This window comes from Saccostrea echinata, unplaced genomic scaffold (genome assembly GCF_033153115.1).
Source record: "Saccostrea echinata isolate AGI-Se365-2 ecotype Australia unplaced genomic scaffold, CSIRO_AGI_Sech_v1 ptg000029l, whole genome shotgun sequence".
In the NCBI taxonomy this organism is placed as follows: domain Eukaryota; kingdom Metazoa; phylum Mollusca; class Bivalvia; order Ostreida; family Ostreidae; genus Saccostrea; species Saccostrea echinata.
In genome coordinates, this window is record NW_026889778.1 from 3524864 (window position 1) to 3543603 (window position 18740).

General features: G+C 33.2%; 2 protein-coding genes and 1 pseudogene across 2 annotated transcripts in view; 1 reads left to right on the forward strand and 2 right to left on the reverse strand.

The window, feature by feature from the left end:
* Positions 1-18740, reverse strand: part of LOC133195481 (actin-related protein 8-like) — a 239032-nt gene that overhangs the window by 140944 nt on the left and 79348 nt on the right. The gene's annotated exons all lie outside the window — the stretch shown is intronic.
* On the forward strand, positions 7058-7653 carry LOC133194355 (perlucin-like protein). The gene has a single exon (XM_061330333.1). The coding sequence runs from the start codon at positions 7058-7060 to the stop codon at positions 7637-7639; it is 582 nt and encodes a 193-aa protein (XP_061186317.1). The 3' UTR covers positions 7640-7653.
* LOC133194356 (uncharacterized) lies at positions 16872-18499 on the reverse strand (annotated as a pseudogene).

Below are 18740 nucleotides of genomic sequence, written 5' to 3' on the forward strand. Positions count from 1 at the left end.
GTGCTATTGCACTTATGTGTGCTATTGCAATAATGTACAGTAAAACTCCTTAAGTTTGAACATGGATATAGCAATTTATGGATAAAGTGAAGTTTCTGGGAATCCCTGGCAAAATTCTTAACAAATCCTTGTAAAATTTTATGGATAACAAACTCAAGATATAGCGAATTTATGAATATAGCCAACTGATTTGTGTCCCCTAGATTTTAATTTTACATCTTTTATAACAAATTTTCAAAAATCTCAATTTTTAGGTCACCTGAGTCACTCAGGTGACCTATTGCTATCCGTTTTTGTATGTTGTGCATCGTGTGTTAACATTTGAACATTTTTAGCTTCTTCTCTGAAACCGATTAACCAATTTTGGCATATAGCATCTATGGGTGAAGGGGAACATAAATTGTGAATGTCATTCTCCATGCCCCCGTGGTGCCTGAGGGGTGGGGCTAAAACCACCAAAATTAATGCAATCTTTAAAAATCTTCTTCTTTACTCCTGGACATCAAGCAGTCAAACTGTTGGCATGATTGTAATAAGCACTGAGCCCTCTACCAAAATTGTGAAATTCATGGCCCCAGGGTCAGGGGTTCTGGTGCTAGGGTGGGGCTATATAGATCATATAGTGAAAGTGCATTATTTCTTTGAAAATCTTTTTCTCTGCTCGTGGGTATTAGATAAACTAAATAAGTACATAGTTATCAAGAGCAAGAGTGCCTCTTCCAAAATTGTGAATTTCATGGCCCCAGGGTCAAGGGTACTGGTGCTAGGGCGGGGCTCTATTGATTATATAGTGAGAATGCATTAATTCTTTGAAAATCTTCTTTTCTGCTCCTGGGTATTAAATAAACTAACTAAGTAAATAGTTATGATGAGCAAGAGTGCCTCTTCCAAAATTGTGATTAGAATTTCATGGCCCCAGGGTCAGGAGTTCTGGTGCTAGGGTGGGGCTATATAGACCATATAGTGAAAATGCATTAATTCTTTTAAAAACTTCTCTGCTCCTGGGTATTAAATAAAGTAACTAAGTACATAGTTATGATGAGCAAGAGTGCCTCTTCCAAAATTATGACTTTCATGGCCCCTGGCCAGGGGTTCTGGTGCTAGGGTGGGGCTATATAGATCATATAGTGAAAATGCATTAATTCTTTGAAAATCTTCTTCTTTGCTCCTGGGTATTAAATAAAGTAACTAAGTACATAGTTATGATGAGCAAGAGTGCCTCTTCCAAAATTGTAAATTTCATGGCCCCCTGGTACAGGGGTTCTGGTGTTAGGGCGGGGCTCTATTGATTATGTAGGGAAAATGCATAAATTCCTTCAAAATCTTCTTCTCTGCTCCTGGGTATTATTCAAACAAAGGAAGTGTATGGTTATGATAAGGAAGAATGCCTCTTCCAAAATTGTGAAATTCATGGTCCCTGGGTCAGGGGTTCTGGTGAAGGGCGGATTGATTATATAAAGAAAATGCATAATTTCTTTCAAAACATTTTTTTCTACTACTGGTTATAAAGCAAAGAAACAAGTGTATAGTTATGATGAGCAAGGGTGCTTCTTCCAGAATTGTGAGTTCATGGCCCCTGGGTCAGATGTTCTGGTGTAAGGGTGGGGCTTATATGGTGAAAATGCAATTCTTTGAAAATCTTCTATGCCTCTGGGCATATTCGAGGCAAACAGAGTAAAATTTTAAATATGCAAAGGTATTTTTAACAGAATTTTGAACACCTGGACCATTTAGTCGAGTGTTCTGGTCCTGGCCAGGGCTCTATTAACTTGTATTCTGCTTAGCAAAGTTATACCCCTTTGCCATTCACCTTTGATAATTAATCACTGTAAACAATGTATTTGAAAGGTTAATAGAATACGAGAATTATGCAAGAATATTTATTGTATAATACACAAAGTACTTTTATAAGTTAATGATCAGGTAGACTTGAAAATAATAGATGAATAAAAATGAGACAAAAATAACTTATCTTTTTAAATGTTCTTCAAAGGCCAAGAGAGGCCAATGTGAGAAGTAATAATATGGGGTTAAAAAATAGACAGTTTGTTAATAGTCTGCATGGTAATAGTGATAAATGGGGGACAGATAGATACTAGACCAATTATTTTGTTGATGCTAATCATACTATTTTTCTTGCTTTTGGGCAACAAAGCTTCATTTATCAGTTTATGGATCCTCTAAATTGTTGTATTGTACTCAGGTGACCGTTAAAGCCCTTGGGCCTCTTGTTAAAATACTCATATGATATTATTCTGTTAAGTATTTGCATTTGAATCTCAGTTCATCTGAAAACTTTAGAACTCCAAGGTAACTTATGTATTTAATTCTTCCAAAAATTCTTTTTGTAGTTAGAAGGAAAAATCTATATTGCAAGTTTGCTATATATTATTTTAACGAATTCATTAATATATAGATATAACGAATTGCAAATATAGCAAAGTAAATTTGCAAGTCCACAGGACTTCACTATAACTGAGTTTTACTGTATGCTGTTCCACTAATGTGTGCTGTAGCATGCATTAGAAATGTGCAATTATTTTGCAGACATACAGGTACTTAATGTGTTACCTATTGACAGATAATCAATTGTACATAAACGTGCTCCTTTTTTAAGTCGCCTGAGTTACTCTGGTGAACTACTGCTATCTGTGTTTGTCTGTCGTCATCTGTTGTGTGTCATGCATTAACATTTGATATTTTCATCTTCATTGAAACTGCTTAACTAATGTCAGCCAATTTTGGCATATTGCATATGTTAAGGGGAAAAGAATCACATCTAGCTAAACAAAAAGAAAAATATAAGGAAAATATGACCATAAAAAATATACCTTTAAGTCCAATCCAGCTAGATACCAGAACGGAGAAGCATTGTTTCCTACAGTATTTGTTGCTGATATTGAAAACTTCTGGTGCTTTATTTCAATCAAGTGCAATTACACAGTGTTCAAAGTTTTTTTGTTGTTGTAAAATAAAATGGCTATGACATACATTGAATTTGTTGTTATTAATTATTTGATTCTGATCAGAGACCAGAAGTAAGATGTCTGTCTCGCCGTTTGTCCGTCTAGCTGTTTGTCTTTGTGTGTAAAGTTTTTTTTTCAAATTACTACTCCTCCTACAGTTTTGGTCTAATTTTGATCTAACTTGGTACACAAGTAGACTACACTGAAATACATAATTCTGTTGTATGAAGTGTGTTGCCATATGTACTAAAACTAGATATTTTAGTTGCTGGGAAATTCTTTCAAAATGGTACTCCTCCTACAATTTTGGTCTGTTTAAAAAACTTTTTACACAGGTAAACTACGCTAAAATATATATGTTTTTCATTTTTTGATTTTGATGAGCATTGCTATGGCAACTAAAAATAGAAACTTGTGAAATTGTTAAAACGCTTTTCTTTCTACAAGTTTACAAATTTAGTCTGATTTCATTCAAACTTTTCACACAAGTAGATTACACTGAGAAAACATAATTTGTACATTAATTTTGATTTGAAAAGTCTTTCCATGGTAGTGTAAATAGAAATTTTTGTGAAACCTCCTACAGTTTTTAATCGGATTGCAATAAAACTTGAGAGATGAAATCAAGGATCCTTATTCTGTTTACTGCTGTTGTCAAAGTTTCAAGTCCAAGTGCTACTTTTCTCTTCCTTTGTGATAAGTATTATACAGTACTATACAGTAGAGCTATAGTTTCAATTAGCCCCATGCAATTAAGGACGTGGTTGAACAGATAAAATGCTCCCATGTTCCGCAGAGGAGAAATGTAATCTTCTGCAGAACAAGGTTATAATTTATCACATTAACATGTCAACATTTTCATGTAGTGTGACAGGTCAAATGAAATAAAACTAGCTCAGTAAACTTTTCTGATCGCATATTGTTTGTTGTCTGTAAACTTTTAATATTTTCATTCTCTTCTCCACAACCACTAGACCAAAATCAGACAAACTCGCCACAAAGCATCCTTGGGGAAAAAGAGATTCAATCTTTCAAGGAGAGACAATTAAAAAAATAATGAAGATTTGGTGGGGTCATTTAAAAATCTCAAGACCCATGGGGCCACAAATGATGAATTCTTAACATACTGTAAGTTCATTTCTTTTCAAATAATGACCCCATGGGACAGGATGGGGCTTAAATGAGGAATTAAAATTTTATGTAGGAAAATCAAGGAATAAATCGAACAATCTACTCAAGAACAGCTAGACAATGATTAGCGGTATTTATTATTGCAGACATTGTTTGAATCATGGCCCCAAGGATGGGATGGGGCCACAAGAGGGAATCAAAGCTTGTATAAGAAAAATTTTTGTCAACAACAGCAGGGCAGTGACAGTTTACCTAACGTGCAAGCCTCCTCAGGTAGTGCAGATTCAAATTTGTTGATAACCATGGTTTCAGAGGGTCTGGTAGGGCAACACTAGAGGATCAACGTGTTACATGAGGGGGGGGGGTTAAAATTCTGTTCATCAATAGTAGTAGGGCTATAAGCAGTCATATTGATTCTAGTAGTAATGCAGAATCGAGCTTTCTCAAATCAAGGCCTCTGGAGGTATGATTTGGGCCACCATAGAAGATGTCAAACATTTACGGTGAAATATATTGGAAATTAATTCAAAAAATCTTTTCAAGATAGCAGGGTCACATTAAATCCTGTTAAAATTCTTTGGTCAAAATTATAGACTTTGGGCTTAAGATAGGGCTTACGGAAATTTTGCTGCAGGTACACAGGGAAAAATGTAAAGAAGAACATGCAGGGCCACGATGACTAAGATGACCCTCTTGTAAGGGATTTACTTATAAAAGGATAGAAAGTTTATTATAGAGAAATATATAGAAAAAAATTTGAAAATCATTCTGTTAAGAAAACAAGAGGCTGTTAAGCCACAATGCTCCCCTTAGTCACCTTGGCCCTTCAGAACATTTTTCTATGAAAACATTTGACCCACTACTGCAGCCTCCAATGGGTCAAAATTTCTACAAAATACAAAACCTGAGGATCCTGAATTAATTTGTCTTCTGGAGAAGACTTATTGTCAGTGTCCATAATTTAAACATACTAAAACCTACCCAACATAGGAATGTTTACATATTACTCAGAATAAAAAATATGATAAATTTTCCGTTGAAAAATCTGAACACCTGTTTCAGCATCAGAGGCCTATTAAAAGAGAAATATGATTTTTCATAACATAGGGATTCTAATGCCTATCAACATGAGTAAGAGTTGTGAAGGGTTTATTTTTACTTTATATTCCTTTAAAGTTTTTGTTCCACCTGAACCTAAGGGCAATGATTGAAATAATTTGATTCTGCTCTATTTGGAGATGCTTTCATATAAATATGATTTATACTGTGGGCCTATTGTTCTTTAAAAGATTTTCAAATATTCCCATGTAAAACTTTTATCCCCTATCGTATTCCCTCTCTGTTATCAAGGGTGATGGAATCTACGCTTGCACAATAATATAAATGATCATGATTCAGATGTCTTTGAGAAAGATTTTTTAAATCTTCAATTGTCTTTTACATTTTCCCATGTCACACTTTGATTCTCCTTCGTAACCAATCCTACCCCAAAAATCCATGATTTGACTTGGATATGCACTACATTCTGGTGTCTGCATAGTACTACATGTATGATGCCAGATCTGGTTTCAAACCATAAAGTTTGTTAAATAAAAATCAGCATATTCAAAATCTTACTGTTGATTTCAGCTTGTTCTCAGTTTACGGTCTTGGTGCTGGGGCACAATTTGTACCTTTAAAAGAAAATTTATTTCATAATGTTGTATTTTACCATAATGTTCTTACATGATCACATATGTTGCATGTCGACACATATTTCTTTCATGTTAACACAATCTAGAGAAACAGAAAAGTCTTATAATATAGAAATGTCACATATTATGTACCCGGATGACAGGATTACTTATTTATTTGATGGAAACGTTAGCTTCCCTCAGAAACATGTTATTCATAGTAAGAGATGTAGTAAGAATTTGCTAAAGTTGTATGCAGTTCAGTCAGAGATTATTAATCAGTAAGATTTTTATTAATTCAAGTCTAAAGGAAAAACACTTGAAGATTCTCAAATTAATTTTATTGTTATACCTTTAAAAATTGTTTCCCGTATAAATCTGTTCTGAAAAGTCCAACTTTTCCAATGTTATACTGAACTGTCAAAAAAAAAAAATAAATAAATCGATGCTGGGCTGCTGAATAAGATTTTGGACTTGTCGATGAGATATTGGACCGCTATAACGACACACTGTAGGAGGGATCTATAATATCTTTTTAATTATCGCAAAAATGGAAGCCAGGCCAAGATACATGTATGTCGAAATTAAAAGTGAAAGGTATAATATCATTGATGATCTTCTAGGGCAAAATGCGTTTTGGCGACCCCTTGAACCTAACTGTTTGCCTTAGGCCGTTTAGGATCTTGGGTCCGACAAAACGCATGTTTTCCTCGAACCCATGCAGTCTGTAAATGTATATATTTAATTTACCATGTTTAAAGAGAAGTGCATTTAACAGATCAGACATTTTTAATTAATGACATATTATTTATCTATTAATACGATTAACAATTGGAGATAAAATGAATTATTTTGAATACAAATAAAATACTATATCTCGATTTTGATGTAACTAAAAATATACTCATCTGGTTCGAGGGGGGAAAACTGCATACATGTAGCCAGGTACCATGTTCAACAAAACAAAATTGACACTTTCCTTGTTATAATATTTACTGACAAAGACTTTAATTACAGCTCAAATATGTCCCCTTTGTCTGTTTTATTTCGATAATTTTTGATTTTGAATAGGTTATGCGCTGTCTTATTTGGTAAAAAATGAAATCTTGCTGAAAACTGGGTTTGAATGCACCAATGTATTCGCTTGCATACACCTAGGAAATTAAGCAATTCAGGTTAAGTAAATAAAACTACGGGTTGATAAAAGTTTTTCGTTACCGATTCAAAAACGGCACATGAAGATAATTATACTTATATAAAGAGCATCGCTTTACTGGAGATTTTAAGATGTTAATGCCATCAATTCTCGTGTTATTGGTAACTTTTCATGGATTTTCTGCTGGTTTTCTAGCTAATCCTGGAGATGGAGATGAGATCATGGCAGAGATTTCACACCTCCGCCAAGCAATCCAGGAATTATCTACCCAGGTAAAGTCTTCCTGTGGGTGTGCTTCTACCTTAAAACCTCGTTGTCCTGACGGTTGGGAGATGTTTGACAGTTCCTGTTATTATTTTGGTGTTGTTCCGAAAGCATGGCAGGATGCAGAGGTCGCCTGTGAAAGACTCGGCGGCCATCTTGCAACCGTTCATTCTTCAGAGGAAGAACAATTTATCCTGGATTACGTACTCCGCGAGAGGAAAGCCTTGGTGGACATGTCACATGGTTATACTTGGCTCGGGGGACACGACTTCTTACAGGAAGGCAATTGGATGTGGATAACAGATGAGGTGTTTAACTATACAAACTGGAGAGTGACGAATCCGGCCAGCAATCAAGCGGAGGATTGTATGGATTTGAGTGGTGGAGGGTGGAACGATAACACGTGTTCATATAAACTGAATTATGTCTGTGAAAGGAAGACTTTCTAAATGACGGATATTACTTAGAGAAATTCTTTTTATCATCTGAAATGAACAGGAATTGTATTTAAAAATTGTCCAGGGGATGCACTTGGAGACAAGTTATATGTACATAATGTCTTGTAATTCTATCTTGAAATGTATTTACACCTACACATATTTTGGTAAGGTTTGAGCAACAGGGAAGGAGTAATTTAAAAAGAAAATAATTTTTGATATTGATTGTTGTAACAAATTACATTTTTACAGTAATTGAAGTGATTTGAAATTGAGCAGATCTCAAATGCTTGTAATTTTATTTTAAATAAATGCACTGAAAAATACGTTGTAAGGAGATGGGTGAACATGACGAGCGATAAGCCTATAGTGTGACAAACATGAAGAAAAAAAATTACATTTCAATTCTATTAAAATTTTCCTTGATATTTCGTCTAACATTAAAATAGACTTTATGTACAATCTCTACAATTTGCAAAAATCCCTCAAAGATTGAAATTATTTGCCTGTGAAATATTAGACACACACTAAAGCGGGCAAAAAGAGTCATTTTCTCATACTATAACACTATTTTTCGATATGAGTGGGTCTTCGCTCCACCTTTTTGAAAGTTAATCCTCAAAGTTTGCATAAAAATATTCATTTTTTGGTTATCAAAAATATGGAGCAATGACCCACTATACCTTAAAAATATACTTTTATGACATATTATTCACATATTTTCGAGAAATACTTGAAGTCCATTAAGTCAAGGGTCATATCACAAACATGATTTAAATGCCACTATTTGTCAGGACTTGTGTAGTCCAGTGGTTAGCGTGCTAGTCTCGAAAGAAAATGATACTTAGGATTTTTATTGCTAGGGTTCGAACCCCACGAATAACACATTAATTTTTTTTAATAAAAGAATAAATTTTGCCGAGAAAATTTTCCTCAAAAAAGTTTTGTTAATCACAATTTCATAAATTTCAATAATGAGAACTTTACTCTAAATATTAAATTCCCAGCTAGCACAAAAACATTTTTAAAATGTTTTTAAAACATTTCCAAAATGTTACAAAAACATTTTCAAAAATGTTTTAATCACGTGATTTTGTATGTTTTTTTAAACGTTTTTAAAACATTTCAGCAAATAGTTTCAGCAAATGTTATCAGAACATTTAATTAAAATGTTACAAAAACATTTTTCAAAAATGTTTTAATCACGTGATTTTGTATGTTTTTTTTTTAAACGTTTTTAAAACATTTTAGCAAAATATTTTAGCAAATGTTATCAGAACATTTAATTAAAATGTTACAAAAACATTTTCCAAAAATGTTTTAATCACGTGATTTTGTATGGTTTTTTTTAAACGTTTTTAAAACATTTTACCCAAATGTTTCAGCAAATGTTACCAGAATATTTTCCTAAAATGTTACAAGAACATTATTGCAAATGTTTTATTCACGTGATTTTGTATGGTTTTTAAAACGTGTTTAAAACATTTTACCCAAATGTCGCTATGGCATCTCTTTCCTGAAATGTCAATAGACGTTTTCAAGAATGACATGAGAACATCATTTTGTACGATTTTAAGAGCGCTTTTAATACATTTCATCTTAATTATAACTCTCAAAGAATAAATGACAACTGAATGAATTCATTTTTTTCTTACAAATTTTAATACAAACCCTTATGCAATATGCAAAACACATTTTAGTTCCATTTCCAGTGCAAGTTCTGAGTTATATTGTTTTAACCCAACAGGTATTTTTAAAGAATAAAAATCCATTCACTGAATTTAAAAACAACAGAATCACACAAATCCTTCCCATAAAAAGAATACGATCCCGCAAGAAGCATGTACATGTATCTACATGTATATGTGTAGGTTCCACAGAGCTGATATGTAAATGGAATCGCACACAAAAACTTCACAAGAAGTCTGTCCTCGGAAAGAATTCAACAAGTCGCTCGATCTTTTCAGTAAAGCAGAACCTGTAAACATGGAGACAATAGTGTTTAAGTCATCCGTCTACTTCAGATCTTTAAATGATGAAAATATAAAAGAACAGTTTTTAATTAAATCATAAAATCACAAGAACTTTTCCCATTTGCATTATGAAAAGAATTAAAGTTGTTGCTTGTTCATAACTATAACACAATAATATTATTAAAGAGCAATGATATTTACGTACAAAAAAGTGCCTTTGTCTTTGTCAGCTAGAGGCGGTTCTTTCAAATGTGGCAATTTGAATGGAATTCAAGTCTGTTGCTGGAACTGTCATCTAACTGCAATATGATTTCATGTTTCAATAATAAGATATTTTGAATTAAGCTCAACATAAGATAAGGAGGTATATTTGTTGTTGAATAAAGTATTTAATTCAAATACATAATAGCTTTGTCTTTGCTACACATATGCATACAAGAATACAATGATGTAACATAAAGGTTATTTTTAAAAAGTATCTTTTGAAATCTCTGATTAAAGTATACTCACAATGCAGATGTTAATAATCCATGCAGCGCTCATTCTCCAGGCCTATATGATGCAAAAATCTTGTTTGAAAATCAGCGACAAGAAAACGCGCACATCCTGTTTACCAGAATTCAAATTTTGGCCTAGATAAGCTGCAAACCACTATACTCTATAACGCGCTGCCCAGCAGGAGAATTGCATAACAAGGTTATCTTGACACTGAAACTGACCAGTGAAGCCACTCCTAATCTGCTGCCTTGGATTTTAAGAAATATGATGCAAACAGGCGAGACCATCATAATTCAGGCTGTGTTAATTATTGTAAACAGTTTGTTTATTATTTTGTTTTCTTTTTAAAATTAAAGTATCTTAAATTCATTCAATGAACTTTGTATTGATTACAAATCTGTGAACTCAATAAGACTTTAAAAAAAAAATGTATCATTGAAAAAAGAAAGAAAATACCGGGATACGCAAGTGATCGAGTTGCAGTAATATTAATGTCTTTAGAAAGTTTTTAAAAGCAATTTTTCATTTAATCCCAATCTTCTCTGGATATTCTATGCATTTTTTTTCTCAGACAATTGGCTTAGTCGTGAATATTTTCAAAACATTTTGAAAATTACATTATATAAATACTGCATGTAGTTGAGTGTAACATTGAAAATTTTCACCCCAAGAAAACCATTGTCAACCGAGGCGCAGCCGAGGTTGACAATGGTTTTCGAGGGGTGAAAATTTTCAATGTTACACTCAACTACATGCGGTATTTATTATATTATACTGAATGTTTTATACAAATACATATTACAGTGAACCTTGCGCGCATGAATTCTGCGCAGTCAATATTTTTTGGAATAACACCCGTCGTCAAGCAATGTTAACTGTTGCTACGCTGGTGGGCGTGGCTTCAATATTCAGCGGGTAATAGTGTTTTTTAACAAATGCTTCTCGGCGAATCAGATTAAACTAATTTACATGAAAGTATAATATTACAAAATGTTGCATTATTGCTAAATAAAATGTTATAGTCTTTAGAAGAATAAACGTTAGAGTTAATGTTCTAAAAACATTTTTACAACATAATTTGAAAATAAATAAATGCATTAATATTGAAAATGAAATAAATGTTTTAAAAACATTTTGAAAATGTTTCAATAAAATGTTGCATAAATCATAAATAAAATGTTTCAGTTGTAGGAGGAGAACACGTTTTGTTAAATGTTTTAAAAACATTTTCACGACCAACACCTGAAAACATTTAAATATGATACTATAAGGAGTATGTAGAATGTTTTAAAAACATTTTGACGACGTTCCTTCAAAATGTTTTAGAAAAGAAACATTACAATGTTACAGATTTATAGAAGAGGAACGTTTTATATCATGTTTTAAAAACATTTTTATAACGTAATATGAAACTGTTTAATATATGCAAACAAACCATACCTTTCAAATCATTTTTAAAACGTTTCAAAAACATTTTATAGAAATGTTCCTTAAAGATTTTACCTTAACCATTTTGAAAACATTTTTAAAATGTTTTTAAAATGTTACAATGGGAAAGAAAAATGTTTTAAAAACATTTTAAAAATGTTTACTCTGAAATGTTTTGAAAAAACCTTTCTATAACTGCAGTAAAATGTTTTGAAAGTGTTTTGTGCTACCTGGGTTCACAATTGAACATGATTTTTATACTTCTGAAGCTATAGACTTTTTGCACGCTATGTTCGCCCATCTCCTTTCCTTTACTTTTCAATTACATTTCAGTTATTTTACATAAATCAGATACACGTACGCGCGTTTTAATAGGAAAATATTTCAATCACAGTTTTTTGTTTTGAACATATATTTTTGTATAATTCATACAAAGGGACTGGTTACAAATTCTAACAGCATAGGAAAATCTTTCCCTGGAGGAGTGAGCATGTATAAATCATCATAAAATAAATAAATAAACTTCTCAAATTAGAAATATTCAAAATTTAACCTCCATGATAAACATAGAAATAAATTAATCAAAATCTACCCGAATCTCGAATAAACTGTTGATCACTGTAAAATATATTATTATTTACATCAACAGAGAAGGGGTCATTTACGAATAATGAAAGATGAGTATTGCCTATTGTCAAACGGTTATATTGTAGAGTATTGTTTAATAGGTCATTTCTTGACCGTTTATATTTCTTAACTGCAAAAAAAAAAAAAAAAAAAAAAGGATATACATTTTCAATTTGTCTGCATGAACAGTTAGGTGAATGAAATAAATGGAGATAACGAACAGTATTCAAGCTCAAAAGTCTATTAAACAATACAAAATGGGAGCAGAGCAAACACAGACCTCTAAACATCAGAGGTGGGATGAGGTGCCATGGAGGAGTGAGCATCCCCTGCCGACCGGTCACACCCGCCGTGTGCTCCTTGTCATGATCGGGAAATAACGGAAAAATCCGTCGACAATTCAGTGTGTAAATAATGGCCTAACAATTAGTATGAAAAACGTCAGTCAGCATTTGACTCAATGATAAATTGTATTTGCTGACAAGGTCATTGTATCGACCATAGAACTTACGAAATGATGACTTTAAACGAGACAGCTGACATTCTTGTTTCATCAACTTGTTTGTCAAAAATTACCTCGTTATAGAAATTGTACATACGTAGAGCATGCTCTTGCGTATCGAATCAACTGAGAGATATATACCCCGTATGCAGGTGATGAAGGTATATTGCTGCATAAGTAAGGGAATCTATTATATTCCTCCGATATAAATCAAAATTATTAATAAGTATAACATTGTGTCTTAATTTTGTGTAAATTATATTCAAATAGCGTTTCCCATACGAAAAGTACAAAGGCGGTTTACATAAATTAAAAAAAAGTAGGGGACCAAGGGCAGAGCCCCGTGGAACCCCGGCATTAATACATTTAGATATCATTGAATATTGATTTTATTACCTGATGTTTCAAAATTCTGGCTATACGCTATGACATAAAAAACTGAAAAAATATTCATATTCAGTGTTTTTAACGTTCTTCGTCGAATGAATTGGGATTTGTATAAATACAATTCGTGTATATACAATACAAATTGTATTGATACAGTGAAATAATAACTTGTATTTCTAATGTTTATAGCTCCAAATTCATTGAGAAATCGTTTCGTGAGGAGCACCAAGCTTAAATGAGATATTCTCAACAGAAATACAGGAACAATAAAATATTGTAGAAATACTTTATAAATTTAATTAGTATATTAATTTCTTGCCTGTCATGATCGAAAAAGCGGAAAAAATACGTAGACGTGCATTCATTGTAGAAATAATGGCCAGACAATTTTTATGAAAAAACGTCAGTCGGCATTCGACTGATGATAGATTGTAGTTGCTGGCAAGGTCATTGTATCAACCATAGAACTTTGGAAATGATGCCTTTAAACGAGACTGTTGATATTCTTGTTTCATCAACTTGTTTGTCAATAGCTTGCCTCGTTTTAGAAATTGTTCGTACGCAGAGCATGCTCTTGAGTATCGAACCAACTGGGTGATAACCACATATGCAGGTGATAAGGGTATATTGCTTCATAATTAAAGGAAGTGTACGATAGAAAAGTTAAAGTCATCACGGTTATTATAAAGTTTTGTTGCTAGGTTACCGTTGACGTCTCTTTCTTGTAAAATATTCGGATATGAAAAAGATTTGTCAGACTCCTTGGTTTTTTCATTTTAAGTTCAATGGGATATTTCGGAATATATAGGAATGGAAGTAACTATTGTTGATTGATAATACGCCGTCGATATATCTAAATGTCGAGTTGAAGGCCACAGCAAGTGTTTCCGTCTTCTCGTTTATGTGTTTGAATAAATTCTACTTCATATGAATACAAAATAGGTTTACTAATAACGGGGCGCAATTGGTACCCATGGGAATTCCAAAAGATTGTTGGAAGACCTGGTCTCCAAAAACCACATAGACATTGTCAATCAAAAACTCAAGCATCTTTTTAATATCAACTTCAGAATACTTGTTTTTACAATCAGATTGTTTTTTAACAAAGTAATTTTGCAAATGACCACTGACAATGTAAATAAATTAACAAGTTCCATTTTATTGAAAAAGCAGCTGTCAATGATGTCAAAAAAGACCTGGACTTTATTTTATCGTAAGGAATTGTTTTATATAAAGTTGAAAAGTTTTTATGTTGTTGATTTTAATAAAAGTTTGTGATTTGAAATTTTCTAAAAGTTCCTTGGAATTTTTAAGTGTCCACATCTAATTTACACCAATTCTCGAATATATTGTTACACAGTACCACTAAAGTTTCTCCTTCACTACTGTTAATATTTTAGTGAGGAGTAAAGAAAGAGGCTTGGTAGAACATTTACTGGAACCCGCTCTGTATCTTTCTTTGTAAGGATTTTAATGAAGTTTCGGAATTTAATATAAATATGGTAATTTGAATTTATTTTGGTTGCTGTGAATATTAAAGATATTCAAAACTGACATGTGATTTTGAAGAATTTCTTCTTAGAAAAAGAGCTATTGGTGTAAGTTAGATTACCACTTGTAGAATTAAATCCCAGTTCCTCTGAAATACAATTTAAATAAAGAGTCTTATAAACAAAGACAATGTTTTTACCTGCTTTGTCAGCAGGGACCAATACATACTGATTGTTTAATCTATCTAATTCTTTATTCACCTCTAAATTATTGTACATAGTAGGAAAGATGGTTTTCATATTGCTCCTCAATCGGTTAATGCGACATTCTAACATACATCTGATGCATTTAATCCATTCTGACAAAGTGTCAAGGTCTTAATTCCTTTTCATGTCTGGCCCATCGCCTGGCTTGATGTTCCACAGAATCCATAATATTTATGAAATTACTGTAAAACAACATTTATTCGCGTGCCAGAATTATCTGCGAGTTTCTCGACCTTCTTTAACTCGCGAATAGTAATCGCCGCGAACCAATTATTTTGCTTTGTTTTTGAAGGGAATCTTTCTAAGTCGCGGAAATTAATCGTCGCGGATTCATTTCAAACTGACGAATCGCGAATAGAAGATGACGCGAATAATAGATGGTTTACAGTATATAACACCAATTAAAAGATCTGGGTCCCCTTAAATTTAGAACCTTTTAAAATTAGTGAATTAAGTCCTTATTTTTAACTATATTAACGTCACCAGTAATAACGTGTCCAGCAGGACTATAATTAAAGGGTGAAAAAAAAAACATGAACACGAAGGAGGATCATGTTTCAGATATTCGATATCTAGGCTCTGTATTTTTTTCTTGCAATTAAAAAGGCTGGAAGCTATAGTCGATGTATATTTGTAGGGAATACAAGGTGTAGTCTTCAACTTGAAATATGATGAAATACAAGACTTGACTCTTATTTGATTAAGAATATTACTTAATATATTAAACGCGTTAATTCCTTTGTTTGCATATTGGAGTTGAATCGAAGGAAAAAGCGGGTTGTGTAAGCTGCATTTTCTTCTGTATAACGTGGCGGGATTAAAAAGCCCATGATTTGCAATATCAATAACCACAGATCCGAGCCTGTATTCTGGTGTCGAAGAATCCAAAAATGGACTTTCCTTGACTTTTTCAAGTAGACTATTTAAACCTTTCAAAGAGAGATAGTAAAGTGTGGTGCGAATATGATGAAGACCTAACTTTTGATTTACAAAAGGTAGTAATAAATCAAAAGAGACATTGTGTTTAAAATATTGATTGTAAGACCGATGCCCATGACTACGCTTGCGTCTCTGTGTATGGTTAAAAAGTACCATCACATTTACATTGTTACTCTGTGGACTGGAAAGATTCCAAACACTATTGACATTGTATTGTCATTGCATTCATAGGGAAAGGCCGTGCCAAGTTTTCTAATCCAATATTCTTCTCGTTGCCTAAGAAAAGGTGTACTCGGTGATGGACTGTTTGTATGATGGTTAATCTTTTCTAGAATTCTAACTTTCATTGACAAAATAGAATGATCAGGTAAATTGAAATGCTTGTATAGAAGCTTCTGGCCCCCATTGCTAATTTAGAATTTATGTCCTTATATTCTTTTATTAGAGATTTTGTCAATGAGAAACTCAAGCATCTTTTTCATATCAACTTCAGAGTAATTGTGCGTACCAGAATGTTTTAACAAAATGATTTTGCAAATGACAAATGACAAAATAAGTAATTTTATGACTTCCAGTTTTATTGAAAAAGCATCTGTCTATAATGTCATGATTTTTATGATGTCTGTGACGAATAAATTGTTGCGAAGTCGTATGTTTTGATGTTATTGATTTTGTAAAAAAAAATTGTGATTTAAAATTTTCTAAAAGTTCCTTGGCGTTTTTAAAGATTCAGATCTGATTTACACCACTTGTCGTATATATTGTTGTACAGTACTTCTGAAATTTCTCCTTCATTGTACATGTTGTATGTGTTTGAACATGTATCTACATCATTAATTACAGTACCCTTACAGATGTCCTGTATGTGTCTGTGAACATGTATCTACATTATTAATTACAGTACCCTGACAGATGTCCTGTATGTGTCTGTGTACATGTATTTCATATAAAAGGTGAAAATAACAAAGTATGATTAATGTCCTAGATCTACAATTAACTAATGCAGAATGACACGCTTACGGGGAAGTTCCAGGGACAACAATTTTGATTTGTTTTATCCGAAAAGCTTACAACACGTTATAAATCCAAAGGAAAAGAAAATCACTTCGCTGTAATCATCATAAGCGTGTTCGCTATTTCTGTGTTTTACTGCAGATATTTTTGCCTATGTGTCTGATTACACACGCTCTGTTGTGGTACCATGATCCTATCCAGAGAAAATGAGTTTTGTCATGATAGCTCAGGCTCAGTGGTCTGTCTATCCTTTGCTCTAGTGTCTGTATCTTTGTCAGGAAGTGGCCGTCCTTGTCAATCATGTGTACTGTCTGTGTAATAAGATCACACACCAAGATGTGTGACAGTACGTCTGTACAGATTCCACGTGGTGATAATCGTGATCCTAAAGGATGTCCTGTGTAGGAGAAACGATATCTTCCTTCACGCTCTGTCACTACTACAGCACCACGACCATTATCAATATAGTCAGACACAATAACATCTCATTGCGGTTCTCTGTGATGTAGACAGGGCTACTAAACAGCTCCTGTCCTGTGTTGTCATGCTGTATGGTCTGTATATGTTGTGCTGTATCATTATACCGTGTCACCTTGCCAGTTTCTGTATTCCTCATCCCGACTAGTAGGTCTCCATTGGATGGGCAGCAGTAGAAACAGAGTGGTCTCCATGGTTCTGTTTTCTTTATCGATGTAGATTTTGTTCTGTTATCTGCAGATAGTTTGTTAATATTATCATCCCTATCTATATGAATAAGATCACCGATAATGTTCACAGTGTGTACTCCATAACCAAACTGTTTTATGTCTGTTAGATATTGTAGTGCGTCACCTTCTGTGTTCGTCAGGGTGAGATTGTACATATCACTTATCCAGACCAATTCTGGATTAACAAAGGAAAATTGTATTACACCACTAACACCTGTCACTGTGACAGTTTTGTGTAGTACAGATGTTGTCATTAGCTTCAGTAGGATTTCATTTCTTATTTGTCATTTTCCTGTATCTATGATTTTGATTTCACTAAGTAACTTAGTAGCATCCTCCATATTGATTTCCCCAGTCAGGGAAAATAAGGCTTGTTGTTTAAGATTAAGAGTGTCCTTTATATTGGGGAGACACGTTTTCTTTATAAATAAGAGGAATTTTTCCGGCCTGTTTGCAGACTGGTCAGAACTGTCTTCATAGTTTTCTACTCTTGCTAGCTGTCTGTTCATTTTTCTCTTCTGTGTTGGTAATCTATTGGTCATGTAATGCAAAATATCACATAATACATGGTCAATGAGATTCTTTAGTCGCTGGGCTTTTGTTGACATCTCTGATTGACAGTTGGAGATTTCTGTGTGACACATTTTCATATCAGATTTGATTCCAGCCAATAGAAAACAGCTGTTATAGAGAGTCTCACTTCTGATGTTGTGCTGACAGTTTGTTTTATAGGCTGTTTTATTGTCCTGCATTTGGTGTTTTCTGTGTTCTATGCATTGGTGACAGACAGGAAAATCACATGAGCAACAAAACAATTCATACATTCTTTCTGGATGTCTCAAACAGATCTCTTGCTTTTGGATATAGTCATATTTCTCACGATGAATAACAACTTCATGGTATATGGTATCTAGATCAATTACATGTCTCTCCTTGCACTCTAGACACAATTCATGTTTACAAGTGTTGCAGTAGAATTCTGTATCCCCGTGGCATTGTGAACACTGTCGTATCTTATACTGGGTGCTGAAACTTATCATGTATACGTACATAATGTGGAGGGTCTACGTCGTTTGGTAAACAGCCTTCTGAAATCAATTAATTATCATATAAAGCATCCAGGAAACATGGATTTCGGTAAGTTTGACAATTTAACTTTTATTTAAACTCAATCTTGTGGTTGATTATTTGTCACCTTAAATAGTAAAATTAAGAAATCATAAAAACTAGGTAATGGATACCTGAAGAAAATTGATTTATCACCTAACGATGGTAATCAAT